Here is a 23,792-nt window from a genome sequence, read left to right on the forward strand (position 1 = left end):
TGTACGAGTCCAAATTCCATAGGGCAGGCAGCAAACTGACTACTCTGGTGAAGGTGTTCAGTGAACTCCTCAGGAGATGCTGGCTAGCCGAAGAAGAAATGAAGATTCTCTCTCTTTCTCCCTTAAAAGTCTTCGACTGTAATTGGATTAAATCCAGCTGATTGAATACTCTCATTGTAGAAGACATGCCCTTCGTTGATGTAATCAGTCACAGGTGCAGTCAATTAATGACTCTTAATTTAATAAACCAGCCTTCTGGTTTATTAACCAGCCACAAGTATCCTTGCAGTAACTTTAGGCCAGTGCTTGCTTGACCAGACACATGGACACCATCACCTGGCCAAGTTGACACATGAACCTAACCATCACAATAGAGGACTGAAGGACTCCTCTGTTGAAAGGTAAGCATTTGCATTTGTTTGAATTCATAAGATTAAACTGTTTTTAGTTTCATTAACAAGGTCTCATGACCTGGAAGGACAATTCTTTTATATTGTAAAAAAAAAAAATGTATCCCAAGACCTTAGTTCAGAAATTAAGAAGATGCTGGTAGTTTACATCATCACCAACTATCAGATTAATAAGCAACCTGATCATTAAGTTTCAATCCCCTTTTTTTCTCCTCAGTTTCCAGAATATGGATACATTTTTCATGTTGCAAATTATTCAAGGGTAGTTATTTTTATATACTCTCAGGTGAAATACACATTTCCAAAGATACTAGCAAATCCCTTTTTGCTTGGAAATCCATCATTTGAAGCGGTTATTGTGTTCGTGAGCACTTGCTGAAGGCAGCCATGGCAAAGTAGGAGGTGGGGTGGAGGTGGGTATCGGGATCCTTTTCTGACATTTTGATTCTGAATTAGACAGCTGATGCCACTGAATCACAAAATATAGCCCACTCAATAGCCCCAGGCAGCTAATCCCACTGCAAGTAGCTAAATAGTGTTCTCAACAGGTTCATGTGATAGCAAGATGATGCTAGAAAACAAGGGAAAAAATCAGACTCTTCCAAGAGCCACAAATGATGTGTGATTATAAAGCAGCAATTCTCTACAGATGGGAGGATTAGTGTGTTTTTAAGAAAGCATATTCAGTCTTTGTTTTCAACATGTGTGTTTCTGTTTTATTTATTTATTTTAAGCAATATGAACTACAAAAGGTAAAGTTTTCTGGTTACAGGGGATATGCAAAAGATGAAGTGAGAAAGCGTAAGAGTTATGGATAATAAAGGTTAAGAAACACAACTATGAAGAGGTAAGACTGATTTTTCACTAACATACTAGAACTGAATAGTTTCCCTTTCAAAAGAGTCATCTAGGAACAAAGTTCTTAATAATGCCTTATAAGTGACAAGCATGTGACCAAGTACTTGAATAAGTCTACAAAGACATAAAATGGGTAGAGTTTACAGTTGTAATCAAAACTCTCTGCAATGCTAACCTGACACAGAATAGCAGCCATATTTATAAGGTGCTTTACAGTTTACATAACAATTTCCCACATTCTCTCATTTGCCATATATTTAATGATAGACGTAATTGTGCTACATGCTAATTAAGCTTAATTAGTAAGTTCTTGTGAATGACTAATTAGTGGGACTGGTTTGCTACCAAAGCAAATTTTCAGTTCTTATTTTATTAGTTACCTAGTATTTATAATCAGTGTACATCATATTCCCTGATTCATGTCATACACACTGATCCTCACTTACATTAAGAAACAAACTCTTGAGACTTTATTCCTAAGTAGCTGAACTTCCTTCATTCCAGAGCTTCTGTTGCTACTAGTGTCCCGTGAACTCTCAGTCCCTACTAGTCCCTTCCCATCTTCTGATGAGGACTTGTGTGTAACATTTATTCATTCATCAACAAATATTTGTTGAACATTGTGTGTCAGAGATTGCATAAGGCACTGGAAACATGCATAGAGGTTGGGAGGCAGCTCTGGCCCCTGGTCCCATGGAGCTAACGACTAATGAGGCAGACAAGGCTTAGGGCACAGAGTAGGCAGGTAGTTGGCAGGCCTATTTAGCTCTCTTACTAAGCTACAACCTTGCCTTTATCAATAGTAAAGGTAATTAAAGGTAATACATGGGTCTCCGTTTGCCTTTTTTCTTATTTACTTCAGCACTCAGACAGAGAAAACAAGTCTGCCATTGATTAGGCTTCTTCTATCCTTAGCACAGGATGCTATGGGAGAGAAGGCCTGGGGCCAATAGCCTGGTATTGAGTAGGGGAGGGACAGCAGAAGTTAGCAGGGATTAGTGAGGAGAAGATAATTGGGGAAGTGAGTTCCCAGAAAAGAGATAGCATTTTCAAAGGCCCTGAAGTAAAGAAGTTGGCAAGTTTAAGAAGCTCATTTAGTGTGGTTGGAGGGGTTGATACATCAGGAAGAATGCCTAGAAGACTGTAGAGGTGGCGGGCCTGGGCATGGAGAGTATTAGAGCCAAGTTTAAAACTATCTAAGGACACTAAGAACATGGAAAGGTTTTAATGACATCTCCCTATCCCTTGCCCCTCAACCCATTATTTACCTGAATAGGCCCTCTTATCTTCAGGTATGGAGGTGGCTGTGCAGATAAGTGTAGCATCCTTTCAAACACATGGGCAGCTTAGCAGAAACCAATTCTTGGGAGCACGGAGTAGAAAGAGTGTGGGCTTTGGAGTCAGAATGCTTGGGTCTGTATGATGAACAATTTCTTAACTCTCCAAGCCACTTTCCTTTTCTGTACAATTGGAAATGTAACATTTATACCCCTTATCGGGGGGTTGTGAGGATCAGTAATAACAGATACAGTGATTGGCACTCCATAGATGACAGCTGTCTTTATTTTAGCAGTGCTCCCTTGCTAACACAAAATTCTTACTCCTCCTTGGGAATGGAATCACAGAATCATAGATCATCAAATTGAAATCACAGAATCATAGATCATCAAATTGTGAAGAGACCAAATTGTAAAAATCTGTCTGCTTACGATGCTTGCATCCCTTCTGCAACACTGATGATCAGTTGGTTTGTCGTCCAGTATTACTTACAACATATCCAGAGAAAGGAAGCATACTAGTGTCTGAAGCAGCCACTCTATGTTGGGCTCTTTTAGAAGGTTTTTCTTGGATTGAATTCAAATCTGTCACCCTGTCACCTCTATTCAAGGTCTCTTCCATGTATGTGAACAGTCCTCCAAATGTTTGAGGTCATTATCTATCACCACCACCACCATCCTTCTCATCTAGAGTTGAAAGCTAGTTTCTTTAGCCTTTCTAACAACTACAAAAGAAGAGTCAATTCATCAAGAAAACACAACAGTCCTGTAACTTACATGTATCTAATAATAAAGCTTAAGAACATGAAGAAAAAATGTTAAGAGAGCTTAATAATAGTAGTAGCTATCATTTACTGAGCACCCACACTGTACTCGGTGCTAGACACACGGATAAGTAAGTCTCAATCAGTCTTGTCAATTGGAGAAAGATAAGTAAACAAGTGTCAACAACATTACAGGTAACTGTGACAGAGGTCTGTGCAGGGGAAAGCAGGAGCACAAAGGAAACAATCATCTCTATGAGAGAGGGGCCTGCTTTTTTAGAGGAGATGACACATTTAGTGACTTTAATTATACCAACTATTCTTCACAACACTTCAAAAATTTTTTTCCTACAAGAATTGTTAATTTTCCCTGTTAGCATTCTTCACAGAGCCTCTTTTAGTGTCAGAATAATGGAAACCAGGCAAGGAAGAAAAAGTGAAATACTGTACTTTGTTGAAACTGCAAATGGATGCCAAATGTTTGGAAAGAAAGGAGCCTCAGCTAGTCTTTCCTAAGCACTGAAATAGAGGAGGCAAGGCATACTGTGTTTGTCCCTGCTATACAATATGAGAAGGCCACAGAATATGGGAAGCAGTAAAGCATTTGCCCTGCTGATATTGCAGGTTGTGTGAAAGCATCATAGTACTCACACCCTGACGCTTGCTTCTCGTGTTGGGCCCTGGGCTGGATACCGAGGTAAAGACAACCTGCCTGGGAGAGATGAGGCACGTGCACAAAGTGATCCAAGACAAAAAGCACTGGAGGGAATTGGCAAAGGATTATTTGATGTTCCATGGACATTATAAGGGGAGTAAATCCCTGAGCAGATGAAGTTAGCCTTCCTACGAGAGGCAGGATATCTAAGAATAAATATACCAAATGCAGTTCCCCAACCTCCTGAAGTGCGACCCTTCCCACTGGAGTCGTAGAGAGCAAAAGGCAGTGAACTTCGAGCAGCCCTCTTTGAGAAGGAACAGATGAGAAAGGCAGAAGCATGGCAATAATATTCAGTGGAGGCTAAAACTGTAATATTTTTCAAGTTTGTTAAAGAAGCCCTTTAAAACAGTTATAAAACTGAAGATCTTTAAATATTTCCCAAAGCAAAAAGCAAATGAGAAAGTGTAGAAAAGTTTGTCTTGCAGTATGCAAGCCCTCCACCATTAAAAATGAAACAGGCAAAAAGCTATATATAGAAGTACCATATGATCCAGCAATTCCACTCTTGGGTATACACCCAAAAGAAGTGAAAGCAGGGACTCAAACAGATACCATGGATAAACCTTGAAAACATCATACTAAGTGAAATAAGCCAGACACAAAAGGACAAATATTGTGGTTTTGAATTGTATTTCCCTAGTGACAAAGGGTTTTGAGCATCTTTTCATGTCCTTATAAGCTATTTCTTTATCTTTGGAAAAATGTTTATCCAAATTATTTGCCTATTTTTTAAATTCGGGATCTTTTTGTTGAGTTGTAAAAATTCTTTATGTTTTCTGGATACTATACCCCATCAGACATGTAAATTGCAAATATTTTCTCCTCTTCTGTGGGCAGTTTTTCATTTTGTTCATAATGTCTTTGAAAGTACATTGCAGTACACTGCTATGCTACTTTTAACAAATATTTAAACATCTGAGAGCAAACTAAATTAGAAATATGTAAAGTTGTCTAAATTTTACTTTTAAGTTTAATAAGCAAGCATTCTCAAATGTGGTCTGTATACAGTGTTTTCCTTGTACAATTACAGGGTTTGAGGCTTCCGAACTAAGAGTCTTGAGTTCAGTAAAGGACCCACCATGATGAAAGCTATCGCTTTTATAGTATTAAGTGCTAGGCACTCTTTGGGCACTTAACTTGTATTAACTCATCTAATCCTCACAACAATCCTATGAGGTAGAGACTATTATCATCACACTCATTTTACAGATAAGGAAATGGAGGCAGAGGAAGGTTAAGTAATTTGTCTGAAGCCAAACAGTATATAGCAAAGATGGGCTCCGAATCTAGGCGGCCTGGCTTCATATTTCGTTGCTGTTAACCACTTCGCTCGGGTGTTGACGCGGGATTCAACCATTTCAAATCTGCTTTGGGAGAGAATAGTGTTTTCATGGCGTTTGTATTCTGGACATTTTCTCTCTGTACCAAGCCAGAAACTAGTTATCACCCACCCAGGCGTCTCCATTGCACCCCTCCCCTACCAGTGCGGCGCTCACTCGGCTTCGGGACCCGCTTTCCTCCTCAGGGGTCATAGGCAGCGTTCAAAGTAACTGCGAGGTCGCCTGTGTCCCTAACGCGAAGTGGTTCTAATTTCTGGCGCCCAGTCGGCGCCGCGGGGCAGCGGGTCCAGCCCAATGAGGCTCAAAGCTGTGCCATGGGCGGAGCCAGCGGAAGGGGCGGGGGCGGGGACGGAGCCCCGCCGCGGTACCTACTGTGTGCGGCGCCCTTGCCCGGTGCGGAGCTATGAGTTGGACCTGTCCGCGGTGCCAGCAACCCGTTTTTTTCGGTGAGGCTCGGGCTGAGGGGAGGTGGGGGAGATGACCGGGGGAGTGTGAGCCTCCTGACTCCCTGAGGACGCGAGGGACTGGCGACGGTGCGATCCCAGAACCCCCTTTCCAGCTGTGACGGGTCGGGTGTTCTGCCTCCCCACCTGCTTCCAAGCGCGCCCCTCATGCTCTCCCCCCATCTAAGACCCTGGTGGGCGCATGGCACTGGGACGGGATGGCGCTGTCCTCTTGGAGACCCCATTGTCTCCAGGGAGCAGGGCGGGCAGAGCTGGCTCCCCCAGAGGGCTGAAGGGTGAAGGGAGGGCTCTCGATCTCGGCCCGGCACCGCGCAGGCCGGTTCCCCCTTGTCCTCCACAGCTGAGAAGGTGAGCTCCCTGGGCAAGAACTGGCACCGCTTCTGCCTGAAATGTGAGCGCTGCCACAGCGTCTTGTCCCCCGGCGGGCATGCAGAGGTGAGGCCCAGCTAGGATGCACAGCCTTGTGTCAGTACTTCCCAGACCTTGGCTCCCAGTTTCAGCCCTGGAGGCTGGTCTTAGGTCACCACCGTTGCCAACCCGTGCAGCACACACCAGCCAGGATTTGGGGAACTTGGGCTGTGCTGGTGGACTTCATGCCTGGTGGAGGAGGGGCAGCACCAGTGCCTCCTGACCTCCTCTTGCCCTTCCTCCCTCAACTACCCTGGCAATTCTGGCTAGTGCCCACCTTTGCCAGCCCTCTCTCCACCCCACCCAGCCCCACCAGATCAGGCCAGTGGACAGACACACCTGGTAGCCTGTCTTAGGGGAAGGCATGTGGGGCACAGGAGATGTGCCCTTGGTCCTATGCAACTTTCTTCTCTCTGCTTGTGCCCAGCACAATGGGAGGCCATATTGCCATAAACCGTGCTACGGAGCTCTCTTTGGACCCAGGGGTAAGTACCGACCCAGAAGGGGGCAGATGGCAGGAGAACCCTCCCTATGGCTGGGGGCTGAAGGCTGAAGCCTGGCCTCCCCTCCTCTCTGCAGGTGTGAACATTGGTGGTGTGGGTTCTTATCTCTACAATCCCCCAACTCCCAGCCCTGCCAGCACCACTCCCTTCAGCCCCCGCAGCTTTAGCCCCTCCAGACCCAGGACTGGCCTCCCCCAAGGCAAAAAAAGTAAGTGAAGTTGGGCTTCAGCCCCTTCTCCTCCTGGCCCTTCCCCTGGCTGGAGCAGGAAGTGGATCCAGATGGTCTGCCCAGCCCTCTGCCTCAGATTCCTGCAATTTTGTTCTTGACAAAGTGATTCGTGGTCTCCTTTTTAATTTTCCCTTGTGTCATCTGCTGAGTTAAGAAGTAAATAGGGCAGATGGCATTATCACTCCCATTTTCAGTGAAGAAACTGAGGTCCAGAGAGGGCAAGTGACCTCGTGCAATTACATAGCCAGTCAGAGGCAGAAGTGACCTGGAACTGGGACCTCTCCCAGGCCAGGGCCATGGAAGGAATGACCTGCTGAGGGGTCATTGGGATGGGGCCAGCCCTGTGCCTTCAGCTTCTCCCCTCCAGTCCTTGCTCCTCCCTCCCACCCCATGGAGAAGGCATTGACACTGTGCTCCCCAACACCTGACACCCTTGCCCTGGCCAGCTCCTGTATCAGCTCAGGTTTCCTGGGGATTGAGTTGCTGACATGTTTGGACTCATGTGCACCTGAGCCCCTGGGAAGATGAGAAGGAAGCAGGTGGTCCCTCCTGCAAAGAGGGATGGAGCAGGAGGTTGGGGTCAGATGGGACTTGGCTCTTGACCAGAGGAAGGTAGACCCTTGGCTGCTTGGGTGGGAGGCTTTGGGATGAGCATGGCTTTTAGAAGAGGATAGTGTCAGATGCAGGCAGGTGCTGGTGGCCCTGCTTGGCCCTGGCCCCCACCTCAGCCCTAGCCAGGGCCTCTTCCCCTTAAAGGCCCTCCCCACATGAAGACGTTCACTGGGGAGACCTCGCTGTGCCCTGGCTGTGGGGAACCTGTCTATTTTGGTAAGTGACAGTGGAAAGCTTGGGGAGGGTGGTGCAGGGCATGCAGCAAGGGGCAGGGAGGTGGTCTGAGATAGGTGGGTCTCCCTGCCCTGTCCCCAGAACCACAGCCTCTTTCCCTCACCAGCTGAGAAGGTGATGTCTTTGGGCAGAAATTGGCACCGACCCTGTCTGAGGTGCCAGCGCTGTCAGAAGACCCTGACTGCTGGGAGCCATGCCGAGGTGAGCAGTTCAGGGGTGGGTGGGTATGCTGGAAGGAGGGAGGCTGGAAATGAGAAGGGAGCCAGGCTGAGGCAGGCTGTCTTTCTCTCTGTGTCTCAGCATGACGGTGTCCCCTACTGTCATATCCCCTGCTACGGCTACCTGTTTGGCCCCAAAGGTAGGCAACTGCATCCCAGACACCGGGTCTGAAATATGGCATGTACTTGGTCTGTGGGGATGTGTGGACAACTTCCCCTGTAATCAGATACACCCCAGCCTCCTCTCAGTTCCCTCCAGTCCTCAACACTCCCCCCCAAACTGAAGGCCTTTGTTGATGGGGCTCTCTCCCTCAGGTGTGAACATTGGCGATGTGGGCTGCTACATCTATGACCCAGTGGAGATAAAATCTGAATGAGATGGTCACAGGAGAGGCCACCCTAACTCGAGCCTCCTACCATCCCCTCCATGGTCCAGTGGGAGCTACAGAATTCTCCAGTCCTGTGGGGGTGGGGAGAGGTAGGATCCTGGGGGCCAGGGTTTAGGCTCTGTGGAAGGTACAGGCCCATGGGTCAGAGTCTGGACTTAGACTGTCTGCCAACTTTTCCCTTTCTCATTCCTATCAGGTCTGGGAACAAAGGCCACCCTATTTTGAAAGGTAGCCCCCTAGCCTTCCCAGCCTCTTTCCCCAACAACTTCTGGAGTTTCAAATTACTCATAAAACTTGTATTTATTGAATCTCAGCCTCTTTGATTTCTCCAGTAAAATCCTGGCTCCCATGCCTTCACCTCTTCTGTGGGCTGGAGGCCTAGACACAGGATTGGAAAGTGGGGAGTATGGAGGTGGGGGGTACATTGCCCTGCAGGGTGCCTGGGGACAAAGAGCTCTGTTCCCCTAGACGCCTGGCCTGGCACTGGGTAGCTTCCAGCACCACACAGTGGACAGCATGTCCACCAGCTCCACTGGTACCAGAAGTCATCATAGGACTGTCCCTTCTGTCCCTTAGCACCATCTCTAGAAAAAGTACTTTCTTCAACATGTCATTTGAGTATAACAACAGATTCTGTGGTGAAGTCTGCTAAGAGGCTTCATTATTCCATCTAAGAAACAAACAGACTGAGGCTCATAGAAGGAAAGGAACATGCCCAGGTCACACAGCAAATCAGTGGGGAGGCTGGGATCAGAACCCAGGGCAAACCCAGTGGCTTCCCATCCAGGGCTCTTCCCACAGCTCCTCACTTTTGCCCCAACCTTAGAAGCACCTTTATTCGCAGAAGATTCCCCAGCCAGGGGAAGGGGGGCCAGAATTCTACAGTGGTCCACTGCATCCTGAGTATTCACCCTGTTGCTAGAGATAGAACAGTCAAGGCTGGGTGAGCACAGGGAGGGGCTCCAGCGGCAATGCAATGTCCCCAGCCACAGGGCCTTCCCTTTTGCTCTCCCAGCTCCTGCTGCAGAGCTTCTGTGGAGAGCTGGCCCCAATCCTCAGTTCTGGACCTGCTTCATGGGCATCTCCTCCTCCTGCAGGTTGGACACAGCACTGGGGAGGAAGGAGCTGTGAGCAGAGGGGGAGTTTAGCCCCTGAGTTTACCACCCCAGCCTGCCCCATCAGAGCAGGCCCAGGGCTCTTCTCAACCCCCTGTATCCAAACACGTGTACTCCCACAAGTAACTCACACACATGCTTGTACACATACCTGCTGTGTAGGCAGACCTGAGTGTGTTCACATACACCTCTTCCTCAGTTCTCAGGTATTTGTGTACACACACATATGGACTCACATACATTTTTACATATACAGTTTACATATACCTGAAACATAGTCACCTATACATACTCACATACATGCACCAAGCACACATGTGCAGGCACATCTTCCTCTAACTCCTCAGGTACCAGGTACCTGAGCACACATAACATGCACATGCATATACTCGTACATGCCCAGACACACTGTCCTGTGCACACACCTCCTCCTCTCCACGTCCTGGATGGTCTCTGGTAGCTGAATCTGCCTAGTCTCTGGCAGCAGGAGTGCAGTGCAGGCAGCCAGCAGGGCAATCCCCCCATAAGTGAGCTTAGGCAGTGGCAGCCATACTCCATCCAGCAAGGCTGCCAGTGGAGCCAGGGAACCCCCCAGCCGGCCCACCAGTGCAGTCAGCCCCATCCCTGTCTGTCTGTTCAGAGAGAGAGGATGGGAAGGGGGGATCAGCGCTTAAACCTACTTGGTGAGCTCACACCTATTTATGCCCCATAGGGCTCCCCATTCAGGGCTGGCAGGCCCTGGTACCCCCTTCTCCCCAGACAGCTAAGACAGCCAGGGCTTATTTCAGTTGGTCTTCTCTGCCAGGCCAGGGACCCCCAATTCTCATAAAGTGCCATTCAGCTACCTTCAAGAGTAATAATCAAAGGAGAAGAAAAGTCACAAGAAATTGTGGTGGGTGCTGGGGCGTGTGGAAGGAAGGGAGAGTCAGCAGCTTGCACAGGCCCTGCCATGTTGCTAGAGGAGGATCAAACCTTTCTAAACATACCCAGCTGCCTAGAGGCCTCTTCTTCCCACCTGCTACCTCCTGGCCAAAAGATCCCCCAGACCTTGTGTCCAGAGACAACCCAGAATGGTGGCTCTGCCTTCACAGTGGTGAATGCGATGGGGTGGGCAGGATGGGGTTTCTTGTGACCATTTTCCTCTAAGGAAGGCCCAGAGAGGTTGCCTGACTTGTTTCAGGGTCACACAGTGCACTAGATAAAATGCTGGCTGGTCCCCACTTCTCCCAGGCTTAGGCCAACACAGACGGGCACTGGTTAGCTCTGTTCTGGGTGTGGTGTGAGGAATGGGTGCAAGGGACTGGGGTGCAGTGTGTGTGTGTGTGGCGGGGTAGGAGGGTTGGTTAGAGATGTGACAGACAAGCTTAAGTGCCAGGTGAGTTGTCTGGGGCCCAGGCCCCACTCACCTGAGCACGGTGGGGTACAACTCCGACGTGAACAAGTAGGCAGTGGTGAAGGCGGCTTCCGAGAAACCTTTCCCCATCACTGCCAGAGCGGTGCTCCAGGACCCCATCTCTGCAGGAAAAGGGGGTCAGACAATGAGCCAGGCCTTGTAGGTGAGCAGAGGGCCCCCTGGATGGGGGGTGGAGTCTCCGAGGAGTGGGCGGAACCTAATAGGCTGCGTTTCCGAGCTACCCGGGAAAGGGCGGGGTTTCTTTGCCAGGAGGCGTGGTCTCTGGGGAGCGGGCGGGGTGCCAGGGCCAGGCCTCCTGGAAGCGGGCGGGGCTCACCCGAGGACACCAGCAGTCTGATGCCCACAGTGACGGCCGTGCCCAGCAGCGACCCGGCCTGCGTGAGGCGGCGTCCGGCGTGGCGCACTGACAGGTAGACCAGTAGCTTGGAGGGCAGCTCTACGGCCCCGAACAGCAGCTGCGTCTGGTACACGTTCAGCCCCAGCCCCGACACGTTCAGGCTCAGGCCGTAATAAGAGAAATTCACTCCAAACCTGAAGGAGGTCGCGATGCTGCTCAGGAGGCCAGACTTCCCATCCCCCTCTTCCTTTCTTCCCAAGGAGGACCACCTCCCTGCCTAGGATCTTCCTTCTCCCCATATCCTTCCCTGAGTGTGCAGTTTATGCCAGCAGCCGAAGCATCTTTAATCTTCAGAGCAACTATGTAAAGTAGGAAACAAGGCATCCCCATTTTACAGAAGGGACACTGAGGTTCAGAGTGGTTATGGGACCTGTCCAAGATCATAAAGTAAGGAAGTGGTGAAGCCTGAATTGAAACCCAGGTATCTGATGCCTTCTCCATCTTCTGACCTCCCCCAGCCAGATCCCAGAGGTGGATCCTCCTGCCCTCCACGATTCACTTGTTCCTCATGCTTCCCACACTCAGCACCATCCTGGAGGCTGCCCCCCACCTCCACCCCATCCCAGGCCAGTCCCTTTCTCACCACACCACCATGCAGCACAGTGAGATGTGTCGCAGCCTGGGTGTGCGGAACAGGTCTAGGTACGAGGGTTTGTGGGCCACACGCTCCCCAATAGCCACTTTGTTCAAGGCCTGGTAGAGGAGGTGAGGTTGTGACATCAGACTTGGCTTTGTGTCCTCAGCAGGGCACATTGCTCTCTCTGGATCTCCTCTCCTCTGCAGTGGCAAAGGTGAGGTGCATAAGGGAGCTGAGAAGAGTGACCCACCAGAGCCAAATAGGACATTGCAAAAGTTTGTAGCTCTCCACAGGAGGCCCTGGGGGGGGGGCACCTGCCGGGCCACACCCACACATTCACCCTCACCTCCTGGCTCAGACCATTGTCACCCACAGGCTGCCCATTGATCCTGGCACAGCGGAGCAGGTACACATGGGCCTCCTCCACACGGCCCTGGGTCAGAAGCCAGCGGGCAGACTCAGGCACCCACCTAGGGAACAAACAGGAGTCCCTTCCAAGTCAGACAGTTGGGCTCTGGAGCTAACTTACAACAACACCCTAAGCCACCATGGGCTGTCAGCCTCCAGGCTCTTGCTCATGCAGTCCCCTCAGCCTGGAGCGTCCTCTTCCCCCAGCTCCCCAGACCTGATGAGCTCTTATTCATCCTTTAAGATTAACTCCAAAGCTACCTCCTCCCAGACTTCCTTGCCCAGGTTTGGGTTTGTCTCTGCCTGGGAGTCCATTCCTGGGTGGCAGGAGGGCACAGAAGGAGGGACAGACACACACAGAGGGGTCATCCAAAGCCAGTTCCTCTTCAGGAGGAACTGCACACCCTCCTGCCTGGGCTCCCCCCCACCTCCCCGGGCTGGCCCAGCTCCCCACCCTCCTCAGGGCTGGCCTCAACTTGTGTCTTTGTCTCTCCATCTCTTGGCTCTCAGGTCTCTCACTGAATTGTTCTCTCTCATTTCTCACTGTGTTGATCTCCATCTGTCACTCTGAACCTACCTTTCAGTCCTGGTCTGTCACTCACTGTCTCTCGCTTGTTCTGTCTCTGTCTCTCTAAATCTTGTTCTGTGTCTCTCACTGTCCTGTGCCATCTTCCTCCGTGTGTCTCAGGCTCTGTCTATTGGTCTTTCTGTCTCTTCCTGCCTCTCGGTCACTGACTCGGGCTGTCTCCCTTTCTCTCTGTCTCTCTGTCTTTGAGTCAGTCTCCAATTAATTCTGTCTCTGGGCTTCTGTATCTCCAGCTCTCCCAAGTGCCTGAAGGCCTCACCAGAGACTGAGGATGCCTGGGGCACAGGGCAGGGTGACAGCCAGCAGAAGCCATCGCCAGTCACGTATCAGGTACCCGACCAGTGCCAGCAGTATCACGCCCACTGTCCAGAAGGTGCTGCTCAGGACACCTGCCACGGTGCGGTGCCCCACGTCCAGCCACTCCAGCTCTGGGCCCAGGGAAGGGGCCGGAGACAGAAAGACAGTTAGTAGGGACCAGACAGGCTCAGTCTCACCCTTAAGAGCCACCTCCCTCCAACCCTGTAGGCCCTACCCATCCCTCGCCTGCCTCACCCAGAGGCATCACAATGATAGTGAAGCCAGCCAGGGCTATACCAGTGAGGGTACGGGTGACAGCAAACATGACATAGCTGACCGAGGCTGCAGACACCAGGCCCATCACCAGGGTACTCACATATGCCACCAGCAATAGGCGGCGCCGCCCAAACCTGCAAGGGGGCCATGGAGGGTCAGCTCTGCTGTGGAGGGGAGGTCCCAGGACAGAGGTGTACTAGGCCCATACCCCATTTAGAGGGAGAGGGTCCCCCACCCCACTCCCCTATTGGCCCCGCACCTCACCCCACCTGTCAGACAGGTATCCAAAGGCCACAGCACCCACCAGCACACCAGCGAAGAAGAAGGTGGACGTGGCTCTGTTCAGGCCTTTCTGCTCACACACCAGGTCCCACTGCAGGGACAGGCAGGGAGGGGCCTCCCATAGGCACAGGCCCCCTCCAGCTGCCACCAGCCCCTCCTCTCCAGACCCTGGGGCCTTCTGAGGTCAATTGTGTCATCTTTCTGCCTCCATGCCAGATATTAACACCCCAACTATTCACCCCTGTTGGGGGGTAGGGGGCTGCTTTGCCCTTCCCCAGTGCTGCAGCCTTGGTTTCTTCCCATGGAGGGCCTTGAGCAGGATGACAAGAGTCCTGACCGACCCCAGAGAGAGGCTGCCCCACCCTCACCCCACCTCCAGATGGATTATCTAAATCCCAGATCCTGGTCTGAAAAGAAGCAGGGAGAGAAGGAGATTTCTGATGTTTCTCCTTCTCTTAACTGCAGAAACACCCTTCTGAGCTCTCTGCCCCAACTCCCTGGAGCCTTCTTAGCCCTTCCTTGCCTTCATCACCTCCTAGTTACTGATAACAATAGCAGCTCCTCTGTATGGACCCTTTAGTACAAGCAGGAACTATGCTCATGCTTTACATTCAATACTCCTTCTGCCAATGCATGTAACTGAGACTCTAAGAGGTAAAGTTAAGTATCTAATATCACACAGTAACCACCTGAGGCAGTGGCAGGCCCATCCCACTCACATGTCCCCCAACCTCAGGACTCCTGTACCTCAGTTGCAATGGTGGAGGAGAACTCCGAGCGGTCATACTCCCAGCCCTGGGGGCAGGGCACTGTGGGGGGCTCGCCTTCGGGCTCCCCATGGCTGTGTCCCTCCTCCCCCAACGTGGTGTTGGGGAGGGGGCGGGCGTGGACGAAGCGGAGACAGGAGCTGAGCGTGCCATCAGGTTCCCGGGGCAAGTGGGCCTCTAGCCACATGTCCTGGTGGCTAATGTTGCCAGGGGCGTCCTGATGGCTAATGTTGGCAGGGGCGCTGGGCAGGGCACAGTGGTGGGCAGGCACGGCAGCCAGGAAGATGGGCAGGAGAAAATGCAGGGGCAGCAGCACCCGGGGCAGGGCCAGCAGTGCTACGTTCCGCAGTTGGAATGGCCCGAAGCCGCCCACCTGGTCCAACAGCTCCTCGAAGGCCATGGCGCCCACCCACCAACCGTCCCTAGCGCAGGCTCCCTCTGGAGTGCCCAGCACAGCTTAACCCGCCCACCACCTGGACCCTTGGACTCTGGGGGAGGGGAGCAGGATAGACTGATGAGCAGAGAGCCTGCAGCCAGAATCCAGCCCTCAGGGGCTGGCTCAGCACTGGGCCCTCCCTGGCCACACAGGTTTTCAGGAACCCCTGCCCATCTGGCCCAGTGACTGGGGGAAGGGGCTGCTATCCATTCAGAGGTCACCGACAATATGGCTCTGGGGCTTACACATTGTGCTCAGGGTCTGGGTTGGGGAGCCTTGGGCCACTGTGATGGGGAAGCTGGCTGTGTGCCAGACAGACAACCAGCCCCTTAGTCAACAGAGCTCTGAGTCTCTGAGAGGAGGAGGCCCTGGGCACAGTGCCAGTTATCCCTGGATGCCCTTTGTCCTAGGAGGCCTTAGGTTAGCCTGGCCTCTTGGCAGCCACAGCCCGACTGGCAGCCTGTGTTTCAGGACTGAGGGCCCACCCTGACCAGGTGAAGGGTTCTTTCTGCTGAGCCCTGAGGCCTCCCTGGATCCCTGGGTCCACACCTGGAGCTTATGCCCTGGCCCAAGATGCACCTGGAATTGTACGGGGCAGCCTGGCCTCTCTGGGGACCCAGATGCATCACCCTCCCACTTCTCCTCTCAGTGGCTCTCTCCATACATGTGGTCCCTCCTGTGTGCCCCATTCCCCCATTTCCAGATCTCCCCAGAGTGCGCCTTGGTGGGTAGGAAAAGAGGGGGTTTGCCAACATCCTGCCACCGGTCCCTGTAATGCCTGATACCCAGGGTTTGCTGAATGTGTCCCTCCCATTCATTCCCAGCCATGGCCCCTGTGGCAAAAGCACAACAAAAGTCAGAAATGTCAGATTTATTCCAATCTCATTCACCAAATTCAGAGCAGGCAGAGCTGAGAGGGTCTGTGCACCAAGGAGTTGTCAAATTCTGTTCCAAGGAGTTCAGATTTCAAAAATAGTTAGCTTCTGAAGATGTTCTTTGAAAAAAGTCTCAGGCTTAAAAAAAAAAAAGTTTGAAAGCCATTGATTTAATCTATCTTCCTTGTTGAACAGATAAGGAAACAGAGTGGGGGTGGGGTTTGCTGGGGTGTCGCACAGTGTCTCAGCTGTAGAGCTGAAGAGAGGACCAGGAGCCCTGGCCCCCAACCCAGGAGTCTTGCACTTGACCCAAGCTGTGGAGCTCAAAGTGTCCCTGTCTGCACCAGGCTGGACCCCTGAGAAAGCTCTGGAGAAGTTGCTACTAAATCAGTGACGTGGTGTGTGAACAGTGGTACTGCTAGGCATGACACGGTGGGGGTGGGAGGGAGTGATAGGAAGCAAGAGGCGGATAATGGTGGTACTGGATACAGGGGTGACAATGGTGGTGATAGAGAGGTGATTATTATAGTAACACTGGTGGTGGTGGTGGTGATGCTGGTGTTACAACGCTTCAGGTTTACTGGCATATAGGAATGCAGAATATGCCATCTAGAACAGATAGATATGGGCTTGTATCATTCTTATCTCTGACCCATGGCCAAATTCCCACGGCCACGCAGACTCTCCTCCCCTACCACCTCATCACCTTGGGCAACGACCAGACTCCTGCTACTGCTGAGGATTTAGAAGGTCACCCTGACCATCCCTGTCTTGGATTGATCGTAGCTTTTCTTCTGGCCTTGACTCATGGGCAGCCAATGGGAAAATTCCAGCAGGTCCCAGCATCTGGTAATAGAGACACAGTGCCCCTACGCATTCCCACCCTGTCTTTTCTCCCAGGGTGCCCCAGTGGTCTCTCCTTTACTGTCAACAGCTCCTCCAAATGTTCCTAGTCTTGTGGGCCCCATCTAGCCACTGAGTGACCTTGCTCAAGCCACTTATCTTCCTGTGCCCCTGTCCTAAGACCTCTCTTTAACCACAGGACAGAGAAAAGAAATGCCTTTCTGGAGGTGTGTAGGGAGAAGGTCTGACAAGGGGCTGGAGCGTCAAGTAGTCCCAGACTGGAAAGCTTGGGCCTTGGGAGGTAGGGGTGCCTGGCAGGTCTCAAGCTCGGGGGAGGGAGGGAGGTGGGCAGAGGATCTCTACAACCTCCCAAAGCCATCCTCATTGGTATAGCCTGTCCATGACCCAGGCCTGGTCCTGCCCTTGCTTTAATCCTCTTCGTTCCCTGATTTACACCTCTTACCACACTGAACCACATGCAGTTCTCACACCTGCACGCTTTGGCCTATGCTGCTGTCTCTGCCAGGAATGTCCTCTCATCATCTGGTCAACTCCTGTTTGTCCTTCAGATTCAATCAAGAGATATACAGATGGCCAAAAAGCACATGAAAATATGCTCATTAGCCATTAGGGAAACGCAAATCAAAACCACAATGCAATACCACTTCAAACCCACTAGGATGGCCATTATTAAAACTAAAACAAAAACAAAACCCCAGAAAATCGCTAGTGTTGGTAAGGATACAGAGAAATAGGAGAACTTGGACATCGCTGGCGGGAAGGTAAAATGGTGCAGCCACTGTGGAGAGCAGTTTGATAGTTCCTCAGAAAGTTAAAAATAGAATTACCATATGGCTCAGCAATTCCACTTCTAGGTATATACCCAAAAGAATTGGAAAGAGGGACTCGAGTGCTGTTCATAGCAGCACTATTCACAATAGACAAAAGGTGGAAGCAACCTACGTGTCCATCAACAGTTGAATGGCTAAACAAAATGTAGTATGTACACACACTAGAGTATTATTCAGCCATAAAAAGTAATGAAGTCTGACACATGCTGCAACATGGATGAACTTTGAAAATATCATGCTAAGTGAAACAAGCTAGACACAAAAGTACAGGTATTGTATGAGGGGATAAGCAAATTCACAGAGAAAGTAGATAAGAGGTTACAAGGGGCAGAGGGTGGGAGTAGTGAGAAGTTATTGCTTAATGGGTAGAGTTTCTTTTGGGGTGATAAGAAAAAAGTTTGGTAAATGAATCGTGGCAATGGGGGCACAATGTTGTGAATATAATTAATGTTACTGAATTGTACACATGAAAGTGGTTGAGATGGGAAATTGTATATTGTATATATGTTGTCACAATAAAATTAAAAAAAAAAAAAACAACAACCCACAAGATTCAATCTAGGAGTCACATCCATCCAGGGGCCTGCTTTGAAGCTTCCAGTCTGGGTTGAGTGCCCCTCCCTGAGTCTCCTGTATCAGATCACATGCCACGTGTGAAATGAAAGTGAATTTATAGAGCCCTCCTTGAGGGTACACTGTGCTCTGTGTCAGAGACCAGGCAGTGCCCAATGTCTGGCATAGCCTCTGGTACATGTGAGACTCAGCAACAGCCTGCAGAATTAGTTGAACAAATGGATTGAATGAATGCTAAATAATGCATGAATACCCATGTGCTGATACATGCTATGACAGGAGTGGAAACATTATGCCAAATAATGAAAGCAGTCACAAAAGACCACATATTGTTTGTTTCCATTTATATGAAATGTATAGAATAGGCAAATCTAAAGAGACAGAGAGTGGATTAGTGGTTGTTTAGGGCTGGATGGGGTTGGGGGAGAATGGGGAGTGACTGCTAATGGGTATGGAGTTTCTTTATGGGGTGATGAAAATGGTCTAAAGTTGATTGTGGTGATGTTTGAACAACTTGATGAATATTCTAAAAATCATTGTGTTGTACAATTCAAATTGGTGAATTGTATGGTATATAAATTGTATCTCAAAGTTGTTTAAAAAAAGAACATGAAGAAGATCTAAATGCTCCAGATATATTGTTAGGCATAAAAATCAAGTTTCAGAATAGTAGGTATAATATACACTGCTTTTTATTTATATATTTGTGAGAGTACATTGAGGGAGGGAGAGAGAGCACCGTGCACACGTGCTATTGTTGTAAACATAAAGTGAAAGTTCTGAGCGAGTACACACCTGACTGTTGATGTGAGTTACCTCTAAATGGTCAGAGTCATAGATGGGGGGGTGTTCATATTTTATACATGTTTAGTGTTTGCCTTTTACTACAGGCATGTCCTGCGTTTGACATTTTAAACAAGGAGGAAGGTGAAAGCCTGCAGGCCCCATCAGAGGCTGGTGAACTGGTGAATCCGGCCCTGGACACCCTCCGCCCCGCCCCCCCAGGAGGCCATGGTGGAGAGCAGGAGATGATCCCCTGGGTTCTGAAGTGTCAGAGCTGTGCCCAAATGGCATTCTCCCAGGGAGGACAGGACTTCAGAGCCTGAGCCATTTCACCCCCTGGTTCCCAGACAGGGCAGGATTCTGACCTGGTTCAGAAATTGTTTATATATTGACTAGGTGAAAGATTTACAAGGGTTCAAAATGCAAAAGGTATATAGCAAGTCCACGGCAGTAGTCTCCCTTCTGCCTAGTTCTCCTCCCCCCAGGGCAACCTGAGACTTCTAACACAGCTAACCTTCCCTGTAGACACAAATAGTTGTACATTAGATACTTTGTTCTTTTACTTATTCTTAGTTTTAGAAACCTGTTCATAAGCATATACCAAGAGCTGCCACATTCGTTTTAGAGGCTCAGGACCCCAGAGGGCTCCCCATCATATGGTCGGGCCATGCTCTACTAACCTGCCTCGATGGAGTTTAAATTGTTGATAAACTTTTCTTTTATAGGTCCACAGTGTCTTATTTAAACCATTAAGGTCAGATTTCTTTTGGAATTAAGATTTTTAAATATATATGTAGAAAGGTAATTGAATGCATACTCCATATAATACCTTAAAAGGGTCTGGAGTGGTACCCCATAATCAAACACATGGGTATTTCTGCTGCAAAATGTATGTAATGGAATAAATAATGACTAGAAATGGTCTTGTCAGATTCTGATACCAAATGAGTTTGTGCCAAATGAAAACACTCCCAGTTTTCAGAACTTTTGGGGTTTCAGAACTGCAAATGAGGCTCTGTGGAGCTACACATATAGGGCTGCAATGAATAATCTTGGACACACATACTTTGGCAAGTGTACTAGTATATCCATAGGATAAACTTCTAGAAGTAGAGATGCTAGGTCACAGGCTAGGTGTGTTTTATGATTTTGATAGATTTTGCTGGAATAATGACCACTGTTCTTCCTTGCCTGTGAGCTATGGCACGCTGTGGTTTTCCAAACACTCTCACATTTGTCTGTAACCTTTGGGGCAATGACAATTCTGCCTCAGTCTCTCTGCACAAAACTAGATTCAGGATTCTCTGGTCTGCAAAAGAGGCAGCCAGGGACGCTGTGGAAGCATGCAAAGCTTTGCTGTCAGAGAGATACATAGGGTCCATGTGCATGACCCTAAGCAAGTTACCTGCATCTGTCCTGAGCCTTCCTCATCTGTAAACACAAAGCCTGCTGCCAGAAGATAAAGAGTCCTCCCCATCTGCCCACCATCTGGCCCTCTTCTCTCCTCCCCAGTCCACTTACCCTCCCACTCCAAAGAGAAGAAGAGTCCAAGCCAACGGAAAGGTCCACAGGCTTTTTAATGGTGTGATGGCTACTCCCCTTCCGATACCCTATCTAATCATGACAGCGGCTTCCGGGATGTGGAGTGGGGATGGACAGGCGCGGGATGGGCAGAGGCCATGCAGTGATGGGAGGGGGAAGGGGGGTTACATTCTGTTTGGCGTGTAAACATTCTTGGGTGGTTTCCTGGAGGAGGGTGACTCTCTGTCCCCACCCCATGCCCCTCAGGGCTAGTCCTCGGAGCTGAGAAGACTGAGCAAGACAGGCCCCTTCAAGGAGCTGGGAAGCAGGGAGCCCAATGCCAAGGGCACGGCCCCTCTCCTGCATTCCCTTCTTGCACAGTGAGGTGGGGGAGGGCTGGCATGTTCTGGGTGAGCGGACCTCACATCTGAGCCAGTGACACAGGCTGTCGTAATGGGGAAGTGCAAGGGTGACCCTCTTTTATAAGGAGGGGCTCAGGACAGGGAGGGCCTGGTGGGGGGGATGGATGCTTATGGGGGAAGAGGCTGCAGCTGGGGACGGGGGTGCTGGGAGATGTGGTTTCCTCTGCCCTGGATCCTCCCTGGGGACAGGAGCAGAGTCAGTCCCCTTGACACCCCCCTCAACCTCTTTGCCTAGTCACTCCAGTGACAATGACACAGAGGCCTGAGGTCAGTTGGGAGCCCCAGGGAAGTCTGAAATCCCAAGGGCTAATGGGGTTTTGTGTCTCTGTCCAGCTCCAGTGCTGGGTGAAGCTGGGGGTGGGGGGTGGGCCTGGGGCTCTCTCAGGCTCCCCCTCTTCCTCCCAACTCCAAAACCAGGGTGTTGTTGGTCCTGGGGCAGGAGTGAGGCTGGGGCCCTACATTCACGGTTCGGTTGGTGGCAAGGAGCAGGCCCAGCCCCTGGGCACCAGAGGTCATGCCCTGGTCCCCACCTGGCATGAGCTGATTGTAATTCCAAGAAGCTCTGGGTGGGAGGGAGTGGCCCCTCCTCCACCCCTGCTGCTGGATCCAGAGGGCAGGAGAGGCCTTGGGAGAGCCTCAGGTTGACAAGGAGGGCTCTGTCCGGAGAGGTTTCCTGAGTGTTCTGGGTGCTTCTGCGTCAGCATGGGGTGGACTTCAAAGACTATCCACTCTTGAGTCCTCCCCTGGGTTGGTCTGCATGGAAGCCACCACCTTGGCCTAGAAGCACTGCCCGAGCCTGCTGACTGCCCACAAGGGGTGCAGCTGGCACCACCAGGCGGCTCCTGGGATCCTTCCTCCTGGGCCTCCTTCTGGGTGATGGTGGCTGGATATGCCAGGCAGCTGGGGCATGCTGGGGACTTCCTCTTCCTCTGGGTGTCTCGGCTTGCTCTCTGGGGCCCAGGGAGACAGAGGGGACAGGCCATGGGCAGAGGCTGCAGGTGCTGAGAACGGAAGAGGCCTGCAGGGGGCCTATCCCAGATAGATAATGTTGGCTGTCCTCTCTGCAGCCAGTGTGTTGCCTGACCCAGACTTAGGCAGATCAGACTCCTGATGAGGTGGGTGAGCTATGTGGGAGCCAGAACCCGGGAGGAGGCCCCTCACCAATTCATGGAGCAGTGCTGTCCTCGGCATCTGCAGGAACAGCTTGGCTGCATGGGCTGCAGGGAGGGCAAGAGGGGTGGGCTGAAGGGTGAGCTGGAGGGGGGACGCTTGGGACTGGGGCTCATCACACAAGCATATAATCTGGAAGTTAGAAGGGCCTTTCTGCCTCAAGTCTGGGGACCAGCTGCATATCTGTCTGCCTGTCTTTGCCCCCTCTGACCACTGGGGAAGGTGGTGGCCTGACCTAGTCCCCTCTCCACAGCCCCGAGAGCAGGAAAATCCAGCCAAAACTGAGTCTCTGAATCTCCCAAGGCCCAGCACAGAGGAGATAAGAGCCAGCCATTCCCCACAGCCACGGGACTCAGGAGAGGAGGAAGTCACTGACACAGCAGTAGGCAGGACTCAGGCTCAATGGCAAGAAGGAATTCCTGATGGTGAGGGGTCCTGAGCACTAAATCAAGGGACCAAGGGAGGAGATGAAACCTCTTTTAAAGCCCCCCTCCAACTTCCCACTGGGAATTGCTCACCCAAGAAGGTAGCTGACACACTGGAAAAGTTCCTACTAAGAGCCCACACAAAATTAGGGGAGGGATCACTGCACGCTAGAGATGTAGGGGATCCCCACCCCCACCCCCAAGAATCGTCTGCCCACTGGGTCCCACGGGGACATCCAGGATGGAGCTGACCAACCCGAGTACACCAATGGCCCTGGCCACACACCGCACCCCTACTCCCAGGCTGGCAGCTGAGAAGCCGCCTCCCGGGCCACCACGCTCCAGGGGACTGTAGTGTGGCCCCCAGGTGCCTCCACTTCTGGAATTTGAGGCTGCTTTCTCTGAAAAGGGGGCGGGGGCGGCTTTGGCTGGCAGAGGGTCAGGAGCAGTGAAAGGCGCCGCGGGCGGTGTAAGCAGAGGTCCCTGCGGGAGCACGAGGAGCAGCCGAGGCCTAGTGGGTGAATAGGGCATCTCGAGAAGTGGAGTCCTGGGTGAGATGTGGCTGAGCCTTCCCGGGGAGGAAGAAACCGTGTGGGCCCACCCCACCGGCGGGGCGGCAGGAGTCGCGAGCAGAGGGGAAGGAAGGGGAGGCGGCTCCTCCCCCGCGCGGCGCGGCGCCCCCCACCAGCCGGGCGAGGGGGAGGAGTCGGCGCGTGGTCGCGCGCGTCCTCGCGTGTGCAGGCGGGAAGCTGGGGCCGCGGGTGGCGCGCGTCAGGCGCGTAAGGCTGTGCTGGGAGCTGTTCCAGTGTGGCCGGCTGCGGGTGGGAGGCCGGGGTGTAAGGGTCGGGGGGCCGGGGAGGGCCAGTCCGGCCGGGCGCGGAGAGTCGCGGGCGTCATTATCTGGCCCCGGCCCGGCCCTCGGCGACGCCTGCCCGGCCTTTGGTTGCTGCGCTCTGAGTCTGGAGTTTCCCTCTGGGTCCTTTCTTGGGACCCCCTGGAGAGGGGGTGCCGTCCGGCCGAGCCCGGACCTGCGGGGCTCCCCGGGATGGGGGGGCCCTGGGCCGAGCCTGGTGCGATGGGGAGGGGCTCTCCTTGCGGGACAGGGACTGCCTCCGCGGGGACGCGCTGGAATTGCGCGCAGCGGAGGTGGCGGTGGCGGTGGCGGTGGGGAGGCCGGGACTGCGGGGGGCAGGGGCGTGGCTGGGGGGTCTGGCGCCGGCACGGGCTCGGCCTGGGCCGGGACCGCGGCTTGCGGGCTGTTTGGGGCGGAGGTCAGCAGCCATAGCCGACCCTAGGGGTTTCTGCAGCTGGAGCCTGCAAGAGGAGCAGAGGGCAGAAGACAAGAGAAAA

At 51.7% G+C, this 23,792-nt stretch overlaps 3 protein-coding genes across 13 annotated transcripts in view; 1 reads left to right on the forward strand and 2 right to left on the reverse strand.

The window, feature by feature from the left end:
- The first annotated feature begins 1,323 nt into the window (after positions 1-1,323).
- CRIP3 (cysteine rich protein 3) lies at positions 1,324-8,732 on the forward strand. 6 transcript variants are annotated; one of them, XM_037844044.1, is made up of 8 exons: positions 1,324-5,813; positions 6,172-6,266; positions 6,667-6,724; positions 6,819-6,950; positions 7,728-7,799; positions 7,924-8,018; positions 8,094-8,175; positions 8,351-8,732. In XM_037844044.1, exons 1-8 carry the CDS (start codon positions 5,771-5,773, stop codon positions 8,410-8,412), a joined length of 639 nt encoding a protein of 212 aa, XP_037699972.1. In that variant the 5' UTR covers positions 1,324-5,770; the 3' UTR covers positions 8,413-8,732. The 6 variants fall into 6 exon arrangements, with proteins under 6 accessions (XP_037699972.1, XP_037699976.1, XP_037699977.1 ...); XM_037844045.1 differs by having other exon boundaries at positions 1,325-5,813; positions 8,118-8,175; XM_037844048.1 differs by lacking the exon at positions 7,728-7,799 and having other exon boundaries at positions 6,819-6,954; positions 7,949-8,018; positions 8,118-8,175.
- Positions 8,733-8,743: 11 nt separating this feature from the next.
- On the reverse strand, positions 8,744-15,006 carry SLC22A7 (solute carrier family 22 member 7). 6 transcript variants are annotated; one of them, XM_037844041.1, is made up of 10 exons: positions 14,524-15,006; positions 13,799-13,867; positions 13,556-13,628; positions 13,181-13,349; positions 12,274-12,397; positions 11,934-12,127; positions 11,270-11,484; positions 10,946-11,054; positions 9,965-10,171; positions 8,744-9,549 (listed from the first exon to the last, which is right to left on the reverse strand). In XM_037844041.1, exons 1-10 carry the CDS (start codon positions 14,941-14,943, stop codon positions 9,480-9,482), a joined length of 1,650 nt encoding a protein of 549 aa, XP_037699969.1. In that variant the 5' UTR covers positions 14,944-15,006; the 3' UTR covers positions 8,744-9,479. The 6 variants fall into 6 exon arrangements, with proteins under 6 accessions (XP_037699969.1, XP_037699966.1, XP_037699968.1 ...); XM_037844038.1 differs by having other exon boundaries at positions 13,516-13,628; positions 13,764-13,867; XM_037844040.1 differs by having other exon boundaries at positions 8,744-9,534; positions 11,934-12,043; positions 13,474-13,628; positions 13,764-13,867.
- A 5,456-nt stretch (positions 15,007-20,462) lies between these two features.
- Positions 20,463-23,792, reverse strand: part of TTBK1 (tau tubulin kinase 1) — a 42,230-nt gene continuing 38,900 nt past the window's right edge. Inside the window, exon 15 of the mRNA XM_037844316.1 lies at positions 20,463-23,756. Within this exon, the coding sequence (XP_037700244.1) occupies positions 23,339-23,756 (418 nt within the window). The 3' untranslated portion in view covers positions 20,463-23,338. The remainder of the gene's footprint in view (positions 23,757-23,792) is intronic.

Source organism: Choloepus didactylus, chromosome 7, assembly GCF_015220235.1.
Source record: "Choloepus didactylus isolate mChoDid1 chromosome 7, mChoDid1.pri, whole genome shotgun sequence".
Lineage (NCBI taxonomy): Eukaryota > Metazoa > Chordata > Mammalia > Pilosa > Megalonychidae > Choloepus > Choloepus didactylus.

Coding starts and splice junctions, on each gene's coding strand:
- CRIP3 (XM_037844044.1), top strand. CDS start 5,771: ATGAGTTGGACCTGTCCGCGGTGCCAGCAACCCGTTTTTTTCG. Junction 6,267..6,666: donor CCCCCGGCGGGCATGCAGAG/GTGAGGCCCAGC, acceptor GCTTGTGCCCAG/CACAATGGGAGGCCATATTG. Junction 8,019..8,093: donor CTGCTGGGAGCCATGCCGAG/GTGAGCAGTTCA, acceptor AGGCTGAGGCAG/GCTGTCTTTCTCTCTGTGTC.
- SLC22A7 (XM_037844037.1), bottom strand. CDS start 14,943: ATGGCCTTCGAGGAGCTGTTGGACCAGGTGGGCGGCTTCGGGCCATTC. Junction 13,629..13,763: donor TTTGGATACCTGTCTGACAG/GTGGGGTGAGGT, acceptor GCCCCCTTGCAG/GTTTGGGCGGCGCCGCCTAT. Junction 12,398..13,180: donor CCAGGCATCCTCAGTCTCTG/GTGAGGCCTTCA, acceptor TTTGTTCCCTAG/GTGGGTGCCTGAGTCTGCCC.